The 20,037-nt window shown below is 36.4% G+C and overlaps 1 protein-coding gene across 2 annotated transcripts in view; it reads left to right on the top strand.

The window, feature by feature from the left end:
• Positions 1 to 3,316: 3,316 nt before the first annotated feature.
• Positions 3,317 to 20,037, top strand: part of LOC111057430 (transcription elongation factor 1 homolog) — a 40,073-nt gene continuing 23,352 nt past the window's right edge. For both annotated transcript variants that reach the window (XM_039435675.1, XM_039435674.1), the window contains exons 1-3: positions 3,317 to 3,429; positions 11,484 to 11,613; positions 13,726 to 13,866. In XM_039435675.1, the coding sequence (XP_039291609.1) occupies positions 11,498 to 11,613; positions 13,726 to 13,858 (249 nt within the window). In that variant the 5' untranslated portion in view covers positions 3,317 to 3,429; positions 11,484 to 11,497 and the 3' untranslated portion in view covers positions 13,859 to 13,866. The remainder of the gene's footprint in view (positions 3,430 to 11,483; positions 11,614 to 13,725; positions 13,867 to 20,037) is intronic.

A 20,037-nucleotide genomic window follows, 5' to 3' on the forward strand; every position in this document is an offset into this window, starting at 1 on the left:
TTATTATATAGTTTTTCATCATGGAAAGCAACTTCAAATCCAAATTTATTGTTATTATCGAATAGTTCACCCACTCCAAATTTATTGTCATTATCAAATTGCTATTTTATTCTGAAAATCGTCATATGAATTTTGTTCAATTTTGAACAACTAGAAATTTCAAGACAACTGGGCAAGTAAAGTGAAGTTCAGTCCCAAAATTGTGTTTTTGTCACGACCAAACATTTCTTTATTATTATTATTACTATTAGATATGCAGCCAAATAATCTATATATATACTTACCTTAGATACCTGTACAAAAATAATATAGTTGTAATTTTGTTTATTATATGGAGGCTATTGTAGCCTACTGGGAGGTTGAAATAACTGGTGGTTTTTACTGTTACTGATACCCTACTTTTTCAGTATTCAGTTGAACATCATTATTTATAATCATTAATATCGATGCTTGTAATTCATTTTTGTGAAATCAAAGTCAAAGACAATACCATGTATAATATCAATCAGGCTGCATTGTATTTTGGTATAGTCCTCTCTCTGAATAACTACAAACTACCACTGCTGTGCTATAAGAGAAGGCCCAGTTTGAATCTTTAGTGAGGTCCACGTTTTAATGGCAGTAAAGAAAGATAGGAAAAAAACGTTGCTAAGTCTCTCAATTTTGCCACTGATTGTACACAGCTGTTACTCAATTCATCCCATTGAATTTGATCGAATAATAATTATCATTTCCTTGATAGAATAATCAATTTAATGTCAAATTAATCAAGAAAATATATTTTTTTCAAAATTTGATTAAAAAACTTGCTTTCATAACTAAGATCAGATTTCTATTTTTATACAAACCTAAAATGGTGGCACATTTAAAAAGCTGTGATACACCAATCTGAATTACAAAACAACAGAAAGTAAGTTATTTGGTAGGTATTCTATTCCATTTTTTTTTTTTTAAATGATAGAAAATAGAAATCCTTTTTAAAATAATTTCAATAAAAATAATTCTGAAATAGCCTTTAAATATAATTTATACCGGTACGAGTAGGTCTAACCTAAACGTGTAGGCTAACTGAAGCATGGATGAAGGCTAGGATGGTTAGTTATCAACTTTTAAAATGTGATTTCAGGTATTTTAATTTGTGTTTCTCATACGGTAATGTCTAAAAATTATTTCATTGTTTCAAAAATACATTTCAAATCAATTATACGGCTTGTTTACCAAAATATTTTGATAGAATGAAGACAAAAAATGGCGGCTGAGCTACTTTTGTACAGTCAAAATAAAAAATGAAATATTCTGGCAAACTGACAACATTGCAAAGCTAGAGAGAGATAGCGCTATCTGTTTTGTTGTATGATAGAAAAGGACAGCAACAGTATTGTCAATTGTACACTACCATTACAACGTGGACCTCACTATAACGCCTGTTTTTCCTATCGCAAGATGGCGCTGAACTGGCTTCAAGCTCAGTAACAGTTATCACAGTGAACGGAACTGTTCCAACAAATATGTTATCAGCACATGCGCATATTTCTCCATTCTAGAGGAAAATTCCTACAACGAGCCTCGCGGGGGCTGCGGAAATATCTGGAACTCAAAATATCAATGTTATAAATGTCCTATGCTTGAAAACTGTTGCTGGGTGGAGCTCCGAATATTTGTCAAACAGCGGAATTGGAAATATCCGGAACTCGAAATATGTTGCTAGGCGGAATTGGGAGTATCTGGAACTCAAATTATTTGTTTGTCAGATGGCGGAATTGGAAATACCTGGAACTCAGAATATCAGTTCCAAAGTGGGAGTACTGGTAATGTGTTCGTTATTGAGAAATGGTTCAAGTCTGACTTATTTTCTGGAATGATATGGACTAATTAGCCCACTTAGGGTAATTCATAGCTCATTATATATATTAATTTTCAATTGAAATATTGGACTTGAACTTTAAACAGTAGAAACAACTTGGCTGATCTTTTTGGACTTGTTTTTCATTATCAAAATTTGGGAATAGAGTACTTTTGGACCTGGTCTGCGTTCTTTTTCAATAATATTCATTAAATTCATACATATTATGCAAGCTTTTAAAACTCTGTTATCTGTTTCAACAAACAAGACTGACGACTGTTGATGTGTTGATGAATTTATTTTAGGTTAACTATAGAACCCTTCATTTGTTTTGCGTTAAATTTGTTTCATCCCACACTACACAGTCTCGCTAATAACGATCGATATTGTTAATTCGATATATTTCCAATTCCACCAGCTGACAAGATATTTTGAGTTCCGCCGGTCTGCACGATATTCGGAGTTTCGCCTGTCAACATTATTCGGAGCTCCATAATATTTCTAATTCCGGCCAGCTGCAAGATATTTTGAGTTCCAGATATTCCCAATTCATGCGACCCGCCTCGCGAGCAGCTCTCTTTGTTACAGAGTAACGGCCAGCAACGGTCACAGTTACCACATAGTTATTCAAAAGTATTCTTTGAGTATCTATAGTGAGGTCCACGTTATAATGGCAGTGTGTGATTTGCAATGGTGTTGCTTTCCTTGTGTATCATTCAACAAAGCAGATAGCACTATCTCTTCCATGCATTGCAAGTTTGCCACATCATTTGGAAATTCAACTAATTGACAAAATAGGGGTAAGGGTTAGGTTTTATTTAGGTTATATTCAACAATGTTCCATAAGGATAGGTTAGGTTTTTGCTTTGAAATTGAAATATGCTAGAAGGGGCTAGGGTCCAGGTAGAGTTATGTTTTTGTTGTTTCAAAGGTGAAAGGGTTAGGGGTCAGGTTTTTTCAAGTTATATTTAATAATGATTCATAAGGCTAGGTTACAGGTAGAATTATGGTTTTTGATATTTCACAGGTGAGAAGATAGGTTAGGGGGTTAGGATAGACAGGTTAGGTTCTTGCTTTAAAATTGCAATATGCCAGAAAGGGCTAGGGTGCAGATAGAATTATGGTTTTTGATATTTCAGAGGTGGAAAGATAGGTTAGGGGGTTAGAATTTTGCTTTGAAATGACAATATGCTGACTTAGTTCAACATTAGTTTAATAACAACCGTTATATTTTATTAATTATATTACTGTATTGAAAAGTACTCTTCCTTTTATTGCACGAAGTAATGATAATATATTGATTATTATATAGAATATAATGATAAATCATCATTGGATAATAATATTATCAAATCAAAACGGAATGACGGCTCCAGTTACGGTGCTCGTTAACCATCATTACAAAGAACGTTACATTCAAAGAACTGACTGAATGGAACAAGAAAAAACCGCTACTAACGCATGCTCGATACTGTGCTGTCTGAGACCAAGAGTGGTTTGTGCCTCGCGTCAAAATCCAAACAGTTTTAATTTTTAGGTTACAATTCCAATATTTCCAAGCAAGGAAGCATCTTTTGAATCTCCAGGTAAGTTACCAAATTTATTTTAAGAATATCAATTACAAAAGGGTTACAGTCTTGAACCAAGTTAGGTGTGTATGAATATTGTTCAATTAGTTGGTTTTCAATTTCTGGTTTGTTTTTGTTTAGCGTAGCCTATGATTCTGATAAACGTAAAACAATTTTAGAAAATGTTATCGTATTAAACATGAAAAAGCAATAAACACAGTCAAATAATTAACATTTCAAATATAACAAATAAGCAAATGTCAACAATACATTACAAGACTTTCAATCAGTTACAATAATTTAATAGATTAGAAAAATTATAACTAAAAATCTAACTATCATTTCAAGCCAATCACTCACATCATAGAAATATCTTATTTTCTATGGCTTGAATTGTTTGTTTCAGGCCGTATAAAATCACTCTTAAAATAAACCAAATTAACATTTACTAGATAGCCTAATTGGCTGGTTAACTAAATTTCAAGCTCCTAAGCAGGAAAACCAAATATGTCGCGCGTGAAGAAACTAAAACGGGCCGATCTATCCGATTTCTTAGGTAGAATAGTATCTTTCACCACTCTAGCTTTTGATCGGCTGTCTTCCATTTAGTCCATCATTCCCATTCACGTTTCAAATCGACTCTGACTAGATGGCTGTCCCTGCAATGTTTGATAAGTCGGGTGAAATGTTTACCCAACTCGTTTGGCAATTCAATTTTCGCCCCTTCAACAACCCCAATCATGGTCCTTTGTCGAATCTAATATTGAATATTGGACTCAAGTTAGTAAAACATCAGATAGTGATTGGCCCGCTTAACGTACAGTTCTGCCATCTACACATCAAACCCGTATTAACTACAATTAACAAAGGCTCCAGGAGAGAGCCCTATGGTAGCCTATTCCACAGTGAACCCGATACTGAGTTTTGAGAGAGCAGTCAATTCAATTCAATTTTCATTCGATCCATGACCAGTTTTTACACTGGGTAGGTTTGGTCATAGTAATTAAAAAACAAACATTCATAAAATTTACACTAATTATTGAGATGGCATGTTGAAGAGACAAATAAAACGATTGATCTCCTCTTCACTAAAGGAATAGAGTGGAAGTTTGAAGAGTTTATCTTGAAGTACATTTTTAAATTATTCATCTTCTAATTCACGGACACACAATAGGAGCCTGTTGAATATTTTCAGGGTGCAAATTAGGAAACTGGTGTGTGATCTGGCTAATCGCAATTGTGGCATATCATCACGTCTTCTAGTAAAATAATCTTGAACCTGGCCTCTCACTTGAAATGTATGTAGCTGTTCTTTTAGAAGCACTAACGAGGTGAGCAGGTACTGACTGAAGACTGTGAGGATCCGCAGTATTTTTCTACAATGGTCGGCAATGTTCCAGGTATGGCGAGAATATAATGATGCGGATCACCTTTTTTGAAGAAACAGAATCCTCTCACAACCCACATGTCCCCAAAGCACAATCCCATAGTTCATATGACTGTGGAACAAAGCATGGTACGCAGTCACCAGGTAGCTTCTTGGCACAATGTTCCTCAACTTGCGCATTAAGTAAGTCACCTTGGAGAGCCGATTACAGACCATGATGATGTGCTGGTCCCATGACAGTGAGGCATCTATCATAAAACCTAGCAGCTTAACTACAGGCTCACCAAAGGAAGGTGGTCTGCGTCTCAGAGTGCATAACATGTTCTGCGTCTTAGTCTGCTTCACACACAGTCTATTTTCTCCAAACCATGAACTTGCCTCTTCAAGCAGCTGGGCAGACCTGAAGATGGACAATTGGGGATCTTCATCCTGGGCAACAATAGTGCTGTCATCCGCAAATAACAAAGCTTTTCCATTCATGCTGAGGTCGTTTATGAAAATTAGGAAAAGAAGAGGGCCCAGAATAGATCCTTGGGTAACTCCATGGTTAACTTGCAGGGCCTCAGATTTGGCTCCATCCAGAGTAACCACCTGGGTACGTCCAGAAAGGTAATCCTGCATTGTTCTCAGGACGGCTCCACCAACACCATATCTCACAAGTTTTCCAAGCAATATATAATGGGAGACACAATCAAATGCTTTGGTTAGGTCGCAGAGGGTCATGACAACTGAATGCTTGTTCTCCATTGCCCTGAGTATAGAATCAATAAGGGACTGAACGGCGCCTGTAGTAGATCTTCCTTTGCGAAATCCAAATTGATCTCTTGTGAAAAAGCAGATTCTCCTCAAAAGAGGCAGAGAGCTGGGTAAACATTACTGACTCATAGATCTTAGAGAATGCCGGTATTATAGATATGGGTGGGTCTGTAGTTTGACAGTTCTTCCGGGTTACCCTTTTTGAAAACTGGTACAGTCCTGGAAATCTTGAATAAATCTGGAAAAGCACCCTGTTTCAGGCAGCTGTTAATCAGACCACTTACAGGAGAAGCTATTGCCGACTTTAATAGAGCTGTTGATATGCCTTAAACATCAAGACTATTTGAGTTTTCGTATTCTTTCACAATTTTTATCAAATCCATTTCGGTTACTTGCATCCATTCAAAAATCCTGCAGGTGTGAAATGGGACTCTGTTGACTGCGTTTTCCATAAATCCTGGTGATGCCCCCATAATCTGGTTCACTGAGTTGACAAAGAATTTATTGAACTCATCTGGATTTGCACTATTAGTCAGTAGAGATTGTTAATTTCTTGATTTATTTATGATATTCCAGGCTGTCTGACAGGGATTTGAAGCATGCCGTATAGTTCGCTCAATACTGGATTTCTTGGCTTCAACAATTTCCTGATGATAAACTCTCTTGGCTCTGAGATATTTATTGTAGTATCTTGACTTCATGTCAGTGCACATGGCAGACTTAGCAACAGTAACAAGAGTTCTAATGTTGGCTAATTTCCAGAATTTACTTTTAAATTACATTTTCTACCTACAAATACAGAAGGACGCTTCGATCTCAAAGGAAAGAAATCATCAAATATACTCATGAACTTGTTGAAGAACAGACTGAAAGCTATGGCAGATTCACTCACACTGATAGAAGTCTTCCAGATCACTCTTTTCAGTGCTCCAACAAAGATCGCGACATTTGACTCATCAATTTTGAGTGAATTTTTATCTTGAGAATCAATCTGATGTATTGTTTACAGCTTCATTTAGACCAGAGACCTTCATGATTAGAGCATGATAATCAGCCACAACAGGTTCCACCACTTCAATGTTCTAATCCCATGAATTCAAGGCTGTGACAATAGAGTCGAGACATGAGTCTTTCCTTGTTGGTGCTCTGTTTGCTATAAACATGCCAAACGTTTTTATTAAGAAAGAGGAAGAGAGAACAATCTGACTCACCTCCAACACAATCATCCAATGAGCAGAAAGTGAGTTCACGTAGAGAAACTGAACTAAAAGAGAATGCTGAACCAAAAAAAACTCCTAGTATCAAACAAGTTAAGAGACCTCCTCCAATAATACTCTACAACATCCAAGACTATCAAGTAGTGTATAAGATTTTGAATGAAAAAATAAAAGACTCTTATAAGATCACACTATTGAATAATGGTAGCTTAAAACTCAACGTTGAATCTGAGGATAATTATAGACTAGCTACATCATTGCTGAATGACAAAAAAATGAATTGGTCTTCGTTTGAAAACAAGCAAACGAGACCCATTAGAGTAATAGTGAAGAAGTTGCACAGCACTTGCAATCCACAGGAAATAAAAGAGGAACTTCAGGAAAAAGGATTTAAAATTTGGACGTGGTAAACATTCTTAAATGGAAAACAAAAGAACCACTCCCAATATTCATGTTAACTTTTGAAAACACAGAGAGCATAAATAGAATTTATGAAATATGTGTAATTATGGGTATGAAGGTTGAAGTAGTCCCCCTGAAAAAATCGAAATTTCTACCGCAATGTAAAAATTGTCAAACCTGGGGACACACGAAAAAATACTGCCAGAAGGAGCCTAGGTGCGTGAAATGCGCTGGTCCCCACATCACTATCAACTGTACTAAGAGTAAAGAAGTTAAGCCTAAATGCTACAATTGTGGGATGGAGCACCCTGCTAATTATAGAGGATGTGTTGTAGCACAAGAGTTGCAGGCACTTCGAAATAAGAAAAAAGCAATAAAATCTATTTCGTCAGTCAACAAAAGAAACGATCCTATTGTGCCACAGAGAGCTGTAATAAATGACAGTAGAGTTAAGGAGAACCAGAGTTATGCTGATAAGCTGAAAAATAAAGTACCTATCAACAGTAACGAAAAGTCAAGTCTTCAAGATTACAACTTGAGTAAAGATTTGGAACTGAGCATTACAACTCAACTTAAATTGATTCTTGAGAAACTAGTTGTGCAAGAAGGCCTCAATAAATCAATTTTAAGTAGGTTAGAAAAACTGGAAAATATTTCAGTTCCAGAAGTCATTCACAAGAAGCATGGAAAATAGATTCAAAATTATGACTTGGAATGCTAATGGATTACTACAGCACAAAGATGATCTATTAGCAATTCTAATTGAGCATAAAATAGATGCCTGTCTCATTTCCGAAACTCATTTCACCAAAGAATCCTACTTTAAAATTAGAGGGTACAAAACGTACCATGCCATACATCCCAACAACAGCGCTAGAGGCGGAAGTGCGGTTATTGTAAGAGAAGAGCTAAACCATCACGAGTTCAAGAAGATAGAATTGCAGGAGTTCCAGTCGATTTCAATCAAAGTCAAACTTATCGGTAGACCATCTGGTACGATCACAATTGGAGCCGTCTACTGTCCACCACGATTTAATTTGAAGAAGATAGAATATATTGATTTCCTAAGCAACTTCACAGGGAAATTTATCATCGGAGGAGACTTCAATTCAAAGAATACACAATGGGGGTCCCGACTGACCACAACTAAAGGAAAGGAGCTATTACTGGCTGTTAATGAATACCACTGCGATGTTCACTCAACAAGGAAACCAACTTACTGGCCAACAGACAAAACAAAAATTCCAGACCTGATAGATTTTTTCATCACAAAAAATATTTCACCAAACTGTGTTGAAGTTGAAGAAAAATTTGATCTCAACTCTGACCATTCGCCAATAGTTTTGACAATGCACAGTGCAGCTGTTAAAAAAGAAATGCCACCTAGACTCATCAACAGGTACACAGATTTAGAAACTTTTAAAAATATGATAGACTCTAGAATAGACTTGAACACATCTCTGCAAACTATAGATGAACTAGAAACTGAAGTCCAGGAGTTTGTAATCAATATCCAACAATGTGCCTGGGAAAATACACCACTACTTCAAAGCAGGATTTTCAAAGGTAATTGCTATCCTGTAGCGGTAAGAGAGTTGATAGAAAAAAGAAGAAGAACAAGAAGATCATGGCAATCAACAAGAAATCCAAGAATTAAAACAGAACTTAATAGAATTACTAATGAACTGAGAAAGATGATACAGGATGTAAAACAACATGATATCAATAAATACTTAGAAGAGTTAACCAATGAGTCTACTACAAATTTTTCATTATGGAGATCAACCAGGAAACTGAAGAGACCTCTTGAACAAGTTACACCGATAAGGAAGAATCAAGATTGCTGGGCAAGGAGCAATAAAGAGAAAGCCGATTTGTTTGCTGATCATCTGGAAAAGGTTTTCTCACCTCATGAGGAAACAATTATAGATGAGAATCCTCATCATCTTGGAGCAGGAGTTATCACTCCAACATCGCCAAGGGAGGTAGAATATGAGATTAAAAATTTGAGCAGAAAGAAAACGCCAGGTTTCGACTTAATAACTGGAGAGATTCTACAGGAGCTCCCAAGAAAAGCAATTGTGAAGCTATGCCATCTCTTCAACGCTTCATTCCGATTGAAATATGTGCCAAGTTTCTGGAAGGTAGCCGATGTCATCATGATACCAAAACCTGGAAAGCCACCACATGATGTAACCTCGTATAGGCCAATTTCACTACTGCCAGTAATATCAAAATTATTTGAGAAACTTCTACTGAAAAGATTAAAGCCTTATCTGGATGATAATGGATTAATACCAACCCATCAATTCGGATTTCGAGATAAACATAGTACAATAGATCAGGTGCACAGAATAACAAATATTATTGAAAATACATTGGAGGAAAAGAAAGTTTGCTCTGCAATTTTCCTTGATGTAGCACAGGCTTTCGACAAAGTATGGCATTCAGGATTGTGCTACAAAATGAACCAGTTCTTACCAACAGAATACAGTCTGATACTGAAATCATATCTTCAAGACCGTTATTTCAGGATAAAACAAGATGATGCTTTTTCATCTCTCAGAGAATTCAAGGCTGTGACAATAGAGTCGAGACATGAGTCTTTCCTTGTTGGTGCTCTGTTTGCTATAAACATGCCAAAAGTTTTTATTAGAATGGTGAAACGGTTTTCAGTGGGACTGTTTTCCTGGAGGTGAATATTGAAATCACCACACATACTATTTGACAATGAAACTGGCAAAGAAAACTGAGACACTATTCCAACTTGTCAGGAAAAATGGTTAAATCACCACTTGGTAGTCTATAAACTGATAAGCCAATGAATTGCGCTGATATGAGACAGCAGACAATTCAAGAATTACCACCGCACATTAAAGAATTTCTGACTATAGTCAAATTTCTAATGTTATGCTAATAGTCAACTTCATCATTATTTAACCAATGATCACACATGCATAGGAAGTCAGGATTAACCTCTTCTATCCAGAGGTATATTTTGATACGTAAACACTGTACATTTAAAAAACCCAATATTCATATTCTCATATCTAGTCATATGCTTACTTTTAAGTATTGTAGTTGGAATCTGGGTAAGATTACAAGATCTTACCGCCTTTTGCCTGAAAAAGGCTTTGAGCTGGACTTTTGTCTTTTCCGGAACTGAAATTCACTTACCAGCACACCTTCAGGCCATAAATCTGGTTTGATAATGTTATTCTTATCACCAACTTCTACAGCAATGTTTTAAGACTTGTAGGACTGGAGTTTTGTTTTTATTTCTTCACAAAATATTTCACCAGAAGTGAATTGTCCCACATAATCTACCATAGCCTCATTCTTGGTAACAGTTTACAGTCACGAAACAAAAATCCAATCTTTCCTTTTAGCTGAACAAGCTTGGAAGTATCACTTGCCTCCCCAGCAACACATTTGAGGTTAGAGCCGTTTTTAATAACATTAGATTTGGTTTGACTACTATTAGTTATTCTGTTGGGTTTGCATTTAGCTTTATACTAGTAGAACTGGTATACAATGTCTTTTTACTTTATCACTTTGCTTTTCTGCCTCAGCTAATCTCTTGCTATTTTTAGCAGTAGTCCTATTCTTATTTACAGTACTATCATATACAACAGTACTTCAAAACATACAATAGTAATATCAGATAGACAACAGTCTATCTGCTAGTACAGGAAAGTATTGAAATAGCTGGATTGAAATACCCATCAACACCATAATGTTGAATTTTATTCAGAAAAAAAGTGTGAATCAATGTGTCAAGGGCCTCGCTGAGGTCACATAATGGTTGTCTTCAGGGATACACTGCTCCACTGACTCGGGTGACCCGAGCTAGCTGACTCACGTTCCATGAGAGCTTTTGACAGTTCATAACCCGGTCACCATCTTTGATTTTTCTCGACCGGGTCTGCAATTGTGACCCGACCAAAAAGTACGGGAATGTGATCCCAGCTAGTCTATGCGATTCAAAACAGTCATAGATCCTGTGATGTGAAGCAGAGAATCAACTTCATCATCTGTGGATTTCACTCTCCTAAAATCAAACTGGTGGCCACAAACACGTCACTCTGCTCACAGAACTCAGGAGCTGCCTAGCATTTTTATTTAAAAGATTTTGGGAATGATAGGTAGGATTGAAATAGGCTTCCCTGGTTGAAGCAGACTTACCGTATCACACTTGTTAAAAACTGGGACTGTCTTTGATATTTTTAGCTGTTCATTTTGTGTTTTGTTGTTCATAATCTGTTCGAAATAGTCTATTCTATTAACTATTGTTTTTCTGTGATTTTCAGGTTAGATTGACAGCATGGGAAGACGCAAGAGTAAAAGAAAGCCTCCACCCAAGCGGAAGGCAATTGAACCCTTGGATCAGCATTTCAACTGTCCATTTTGTAACCATGAAAAATCTTGCGATGTGAAAATGTGAGTGCCAAATATATAGTACAATGTCAGTTTGAAAGTTCTTCTTAAATACTCCATCCACCCAGTGTCTATATTTTGGAGGCCCTTTGTTTTGTAAAGAAATTGCAATATTGAATGTTTAAGGAAACAGTTGATCTATATAAAATAATAGTAAACCTTATTCCGGATAACTTCCTCATAGACTCTAAGATTAGTAGAAAAACTAAACTAGAAATAAAAACCTGGACATATAGTAACTTTTTCTTCCATATCGACGTATGAATCTCGGGATTTCCGCTCAAACTACTGTTTGCAAGGCCAATTATTTTAGATACATTTGTTGAAAGTGGACTCGCTTACAAATTTGCACATTTTTCCTACTTTCTTCTCCAATACTTCCTTTTTCTTCTTCTCTTCACGCTTCATTCCTTACTTTTATACCCTCTACCTGCCTATTACTTGGGATACCATAGTTGGCTAGGTATTTTCCCCCTTTCTTTCTTTTCAGCACACCCCGCCATGAAGCCAGTTTTTGTATTTTATTAGAAATCTATTTTTGATTGTGATTTTTATGTGTTTTGATTTCTTTTATGTATATTGTATTGTGTTGATTTGAATAAAATTGATTGATTGACTGAACGAAATATCAATGTGTTTTTATGATAATTATTACATTCTTATAATAGGAAGATTGAACATTTGCTCAGGGATGAAATGCATTGCTGAAATTCCTATAAGCAATTTCTTTTACTAGTAGTTATTGGTAGGAGAAGTTTTAAAAATACTTTTAAAATATCCAAAAAATCAACATTGAAACGTTTTTTCAGTTCTTGTAAAATTTTAGAAATGGAGCTTGTAACGTTTTTCCGGGGAGCAATTCAATTATACAACATTCTATCTCACTTCATAAGATATGAATGAATGCGAGTTTAGAACTAAACTGAACATTGATTTCTCAGAGAATGCTTTCTATTCAAAGGAAAAGTAAATGGATCTATATTTATAATTTTTTTTCATTCATAATATATAATCATATTCTACATGAGTGATCAAACTACAGTATTCTCTATCGTGTCCTATGTTGTGTATGTCTTTGTCTTTTGTGTAGTCTATGCCTCTGTCTCTAATATTGTTCACCATTTACATTTTTTCCACAAGTTCCAGATCCCCTGTTTAGGTGGGTAGAGGATGCTTATTAATATATCTTGTTTCTCACTGAAATTTCAGCCATTTTAGACGCACAGTTCTTTATGTTACAATGGTTTGGATAAGTTGATGTTAAGTGCAGCGTCTGCTCACATCACAGCAAAACTCTTTTTCGTTTCAATCACTGCTGGCGCAATTTAGGTGCAAATAATCTTAGTTCTATCACTTCGGATGATATTTTGATACATCGAGAACTGAAAAATCATGGACTGTCAGGTTAGCCACTAACGTAACATTTCACATGTCCGATTTGACGTCAGTTTAACAGTCTTGGAGTACACCCGACCGAAAAAAATTATCTGTAGGGAGTTCCACGTTATTATAACAATTGAGAAAGAAAGGAGAACAGCTTTGCCGATTATCTGCCTTGCCACTGCCTTCTATAGAATATAGCTGATACCGGTATATCTTATGAAATATATACTTCTTGTTTAAAATAATCTATTATATTTTATTCGTCAAGAAAAAATATTTTTCAATGATTAGGTAGTCAATTTTCATAAATGAGATTGAATATTTTTGAATTAACTATATCATTCTACGTTGTTGGGGAACGATCTGGCAATATTGCGGCACTAATTAATCTGTAAAAATTATCTATATATATAAAATGCCGCATCACGCCTCCTCAGGTGTGCATCCAGCTAAAGTTTGTCATGACATGCATTAAACTATTTGGCGGTACGAAGTTCGCCGTACCAGCTAGTTTTCAATAAATTCCAATATTGAAAAAGTTAAAAATTACTACCACTAAACTAACTTCAATCTGTCAGCGTTCCCTATTCATAACATCAACGATTCTTATGCAGCCAATGCTGACAGATTGAAGTAAATTTGAATTTATTAACCTTAACCTTGTTCATACTTGTACATGAGATTGCAGAAATTTACTAATTTATTAATTTCTTTTTAAATCTCTGCCAACAGGGATAAGGGTCGGAGCTCGGCCCGTATAACTTGTCGGGTATGTTTGGAGGATTTTCAAACGACGATCAATTTTTTATCAGAACCTATTGATGTTTATAATGACTGGATAGACGCATGTGAGACTGCTAACTGATTAAACAAGTAAGTATCAATCAACAGAGAAGACTATTGGCTCTTTTGGAAGTGTTTATTGACCGAGCGAAGTGAGGTCCAAGATTCAAGTCGACGGCTTGGCATTTCTCTTTATGTTTAAATGTTTATATGTTGCGCATTTACGGCGAAACGCAGTAATAGATTTTCGTGAAATTTGACAGGTATGTTCCTTTTTAAATTGCGCGTCGACGTATATACAAGGTTTTTGAAAATTTTGCATTTCAAGTATAATATAAAAGGAAAAAGGAGCCTCCTTCATACGCCAATATTAGAGTAAAAATCAGACTAAAGAATTATTCATCATAAATCAGCTGTCGAGTGGATTATAAATTGCATGCAATTCAATATCTCAATGTTACTTAATAAAAAATCAGCTGCTGTGTAGACTATTAATTGCATGCCTCATTGAATGCAATTTTTATGCACTATTAAATGAACTATTGATTGCGGAATAACGCATGCAATTAATAACTAAAATAACATAGTATTGTCTCTCGAACTTTTTCTGCTTTGAACTCGGGCTGTCCTGTTGCCAGTAAGTCTTAAAGGAGATTAGCTTTTGATGTTAGCATTTTTGATTCACCAACCCCAACAGCCATTAGCCGTTCTCACACCGAAATCTCGCCAACACGACATACAGACAGGATTTACTCTGATGGACATTATAAGAGGTGGCTGCGGTTTATAACTGCGCGTACTAGTACATACATAAGGCAACTGGTTTTTTTTTCTGAGGATGATGCCCACATGAGCTCTAGATAATTATCTCTGGGTAATGAGACGGATGATGATGATGATGATGAGAGTGTGCCTAGTGATGACAAGTGGGCCGACAGCTGTATGTGGGTTCCCGAACCAACGGCAAGTGATTTTTAAACTCATAAATGTTATTCAGAGGAGTACCTCTTGAAAAGGTCACCCTTTGGCCCAATTTACACTGAAGCAACGTGGCGCTCGCGTAGCATTGACTTTTGCCACTTCCACGCCACTCCTATATAAATATATTGTCCAATGCACACTGAAGTGGCCTGGCGAAACGCCACTTTTGTTTGAGTTGGACTATATATTTATACAAGGTAGTTATAAAAGGACTTTACAACTTTGAAAGCACCTAAATATTTATTGCAATTACTTACAGAATTGAGAAAGGTGTCATTTTGTTGCAAAACACTCCAAGTTTAAGGTGTGGGTGCTGTGCCTGACCTTTTAAAAGATGATAAAGAGATAATTTTGAATAAAATTTAGAATTTAGAAATAGGCCGACACATCTAGAAAATACCTGAGTCTATACCTAATTCATGCAGGTGAACGGGCTAGAGTCAAGAAAACTTCAATTAATCTTGCCATGCCTGATTTAATAGGTTTCTACTATAGAATAACACTACAATTTGAAATAATTGTAAAATACAAACAGCTTCAATAAACATTGGCAACTAAAATCGAACAACAGAAACAACAATTTCATGTTACTTTGTTGACATTCTTCATCTGATTTGGGGGCGCATTACTATTCCTTGTTTAGATAGCAATACGTCACAAAACCAAACAATATCAGTCATACAATAACAAATTAATTTCAACAAGAAATTACTCAAGAAAGAAAAGCCCGTTGAACCCAAATTTCGTCGATAGTAACCCATATAACCCATTTCATAATAATTTTGAATCCCCACTTTTGATTGACATTCTCGAATGAACCTTTGTTTCACTACACTGCACTTTCGTTGGTCTGTACGTTGCTTTATCGTCGGGGTTACAGTACCTTGTTTTTGGCGGTGAACTTTTACCGGTTGAATTTGGCTTGACGGCCACGTCCCTAGACCTGTCGTCTGAACGGGTGTCTTGAAGCGGTGTTACATAAAATTGCGGAACCAAAGTGGTGGTAGTACATGAAGTTGGTTTGGGGACACACATGAACCGCTGTAAATAAATGTATTACAGCATTAATTTCTAACTCTTCCTACAATTCATCAAAAGCTAAAACAGGAGTTATCTATTGATTACAATTAATTAAATTCTCTCATTCTATTTGAATCCTCATTTTATATAGATTTTTATCTTTAAACTACTGATTCTTTGTATCAGAATTAATGGATCTTTCTTCACAAATAATTCAAAAGTTCTGTTATAACTTAATAAATTAGCGTTCAGTTAAAAGCCTTAACGCCATGAGAAAACACAGTCAGAAAAATATAGAATTGAGTCTTAAACTCAATATGAACATAATCTTAAAAATTTCATTCCAATTTAAAGGCTATCTTCCTGACTTCACAATAATATATCTTCAGCAACAATAACTCAAATGTAACATAAGTGAAAACTTTCTTCTCTACTTACTGTACGTAATTCTTCAGAAAAAATAATTATAATTATCTTCCATCACTAATAAACTCAAAAAGACTATTCTCAATCAATATTATCAACTTGAACAATAACAGGCTTTGTTGATAAAATACTCTTTGATTGAAGTTTCAATTAATTAAATTCCCTAAATTATATTTTAACCTTATTTTACGTACCTTAGCGGTTATTTGAAGAAACAATTATTCGTACATGATGAAGAAACACAATTAAACTTTTCAGGACATGGCACTACTAGAAAATTTAAACTTTAATAAAAAAAACTAGCTCCTACATTAACTAATGATATAAACTTGTAAACTTGCCCAAAAAGGGCGAAACATAATGACTACATCTTTACTCTCGTAGTGCTCCTAGCAAAGTGTCCTCCGAAACGTAATCTGGTCTCTCGGCTGGGGAATCCCCCACTACTGTATTTAGAAACAGGTCTCCTATTGGGCGAAGGGAATCAATTTGACCAATCGTCGCGTGGCTTCTAGAGCCTTTGGACCAAATAGTAACTGCAAAATCGGTAGTTTGTTATAATTTCAATGCTTGCTGTTTTCCAGCTTATCGCACTCTATGTCGCGACAGGAAGGCTAAGTTTTAGAGATAATTCCATAATCTACATTCCTCGACGACTCGGAGCCACAATTTTTAAATATCTATCATGGGAAACTCGAAGTCATGGTCGTTCATAATAGAGAGAGAAAATAATTTATTTCGCTAACTCACTTACAATAATAGCTCTAGTCTACTGCGTATTAAATTTACTATTATAACTTGGGAAAAGGCCTAAATTAAAAATAGTGCTCGGCACAGTGCTATTTTGGTTCGATGTGACAGCTTTTGGTAATGCGACATACAACCCACCGATAATCGATCTCTTGTCACACTCGTGCCAGCATAACTTGTGCAACCGCATCGATGATCCGATTTCGGAGTCATCAAGATTGTCTGGTAGAAGCGGGACATAACCCTTATCCTTGATGAAAGCCCACAGGAAGAAATACATCGGTGTTAAATCCGGTGAGTGAGGTGGCAATGCAATTGGCCCTGTACGGAAAATCCAGCAAAGTTGAAGGCAGTTGTCTAGAAAATCCAGAACTTCTCCGTGAGATGAGGTGGTGCACCGTCGTGCTGAAAGTAAAAGGGCACTTGTTCATCTTGTTCAGCATCACATTATTTCCACGGAGAAGTTCGGGATTTTCTAGCCAATCGCTTCTACAAGACAATTTTAATGACCTCCGAAATTGGATCATCGCTGCGGTTGCACAAATTATGCTGGTACGAGTGTGGCAAGAAATCGTTTGTCGGTGGGATGTAAGTCGCATTACCAACGGCTGTCCCATTGAACCGAAATAGCACCTACACCTTGAAGCGTTTAGTAACAAAATGACACCTTTCTCAATTCTGTAAGTAATTGCAATAAATATTTACATGCTTTCAAAGTTGTAGTCATTTTATAATCACCCTGTATATGATTGAAAAGTCAGCGCCATGCCACCGCCACGTCCGCATCATCGCCAATTCAGTGTGGATTGGGCCTCACAGGCGCATGGAGCTCAGAAACCAAATCGCTTCCCATCACTTCAACTAAGGCCCGGTTGCTCAAAAGCCGGTTAAATTTTAACCTTTTTGATAAGACGGCTTCTCTGATTGATTCTCGTGGAATTAATCGGGATTAAAATTTAATCGGCTTTTGTGCAACCAGCACGGAAGTATGTCAAATGTTTCTTCTCACATGAATGTTTGCATAAAGACTGACTGCAACTTTCAAAGATAGATTAGATAGATAGATATATTTAATTATTTTGCTATCGGATCATACAGTCATCAGCAACATCAATAGAATATGCATAACACTTAATTTATTATAAAGGAAACTCCTCCGAAGAATAGAAGGGGTTTGCACGCAGAAGATCGAATAGTGTAAAATTAGCGAATTTATTCTGTTTTAGAATAGGAATAGGATCGACTTCCAGATATATTTTGTTAGATTTGCAGTTGTGTACATGCACATTATCACCATCGCCGTCAACCCCTTTAAATCATCAGCAGCGGATTCATCTAACCAGATATTTCCAGATCTTGTTTACCACTCGGCTACCGAGTTGAGTCGGTATCGCTCTTCATGAAATTTCTGGAATAGAAATATTGTTTACCGGCCTAATCTACTATATGAATCAGCAGTATTGTCATCATTTGCTGCACCCTTAGCATCAGGAGCAGCTGAGTCAAAACCCCGTCACATGACCAGTGGCGTGATCGTCTTTTCAGACTCTCATTGGTCAGGAAGCTCTTTTCCCCCGGCCTCCTAATTTTCAGCGACCCGGTGCAGCTTCTAGAAGACCTGGGAGAAGGCAGTTGTTCGGTGAACGGGTTCGTGTACGGCTGCGTTCCGAGCGGCGCTCCTAATAGTGGTGTATTAGTGGGTTAATATTCTATTCTGTATTTTAGTGAATGGAATATTGTATGTCGAATTGCCGAATGTATTTGAAGATAGAACTTCCTGGGGGATTTTCTTTCTTGTTGGTTATTTTTCCTAAATTCGTATCACTGGGGGTGAACGAGTTATCCTTGGTTTTGAAACCTGTAAGGGATCTCAAGTTTGTGTTACAAATAGTTGAGTGGGGAATTTAGCTAGGCTCTTATAGCGGATTATTTTTGAGTACTTAATTTATAAGTCTCGACTCTGTCGCTTCACGACGTTTTTAATTATAATACGGGAAGTGGGAATCGGTTCGCTATTCTCTGTATCAGTATCCACGTCATTTCAGGTAATTGTATGTCAGGACTGGTAGTCCGTATATTTTTCCTTCTCTGTAGTAAGGTGGCCTTTAGTTTAAAGAATAGTTTTTCTCAATTAATTTTTATTCTTGTGGGAAAATCCCTGTTCCTTTTGAGAAAAGTTTTCTCGATTAATTTTTATCCTTGTAGAGAGATTATTATCATTTATGGTAAATTTTCCTTGCTTAGTTTTCATACTATAGAGTGGCCCCGTATTTTAAATTCGCTTAGCAGTTTCTGACTTGCTGTAATTCCAAGTAGGAAAAGTCCAATCCTTTTCCTAGAGAACTCAGGTACAGCTTGAGTTCGTCCTTGTCGAAGTTTCTAGACTGCGACGTCCATTCTCTTTCTTTCTCTTCACTTTCCCTATTCTAAAATCCTTCTAGCTCTCAGGTACAGCTTGAGGACTTCCTCGCCGAAGTTTCTAGACTGCGGCATCCTTTCTCTTTCTTTCTCTTAATTCTTCCTGTGTTAAAATCCTTCCTGATCTCAGTTCCAGATTCGAGATCGTCCTAGTCGCGGGTTTTCAGACCCGCGAATCCTTTCTAAAATTCTTAGAAACCTGTTTTCTTTAATAGCAAATATTATTTGCTGGTTTTCCCTGTGGAAAATTCACGAATTTTCCCGTGATCTCAGTTGCAAATTAGAGATCGATCTTTGGGTAGTCCTTAGACTGGCAATTACTTGGAAAAGTCTGTTGAAATCTTTTCCTGAATTAGGAGTCTCTGACTCGATATTTTCCTTGTGGAAAATCCTGGAAAAATCCTTTCCTACCCTGACAACGACAGACTGTTGTCTTCCCGATATTATTCTACAGACTGTGTCTGTGAAAAATCTTTTCTATCCTCTCATAATAGTCGACATACTGACTATTAATTTAAAAGCGTTTCGGACGATTGAGAGTGATTCCCATACCCTTAAGGGCAGTTACAGACTGGCCCTTAATAACCGGCGCGCAGTCATCAGACTAGTGCGGAAATCCTGTTTAGCAGTTTCAGAATTGCTGAAAATCCTTTCGCAGCTGCAGGC

Source organism: Nilaparvata lugens, chromosome 9 (assembly GCF_014356525.2).
Source record: "Nilaparvata lugens isolate BPH chromosome 9, ASM1435652v1, whole genome shotgun sequence".
Taxonomy (NCBI): domain Eukaryota; kingdom Metazoa; phylum Arthropoda; class Insecta; order Hemiptera; family Delphacidae; genus Nilaparvata; species Nilaparvata lugens.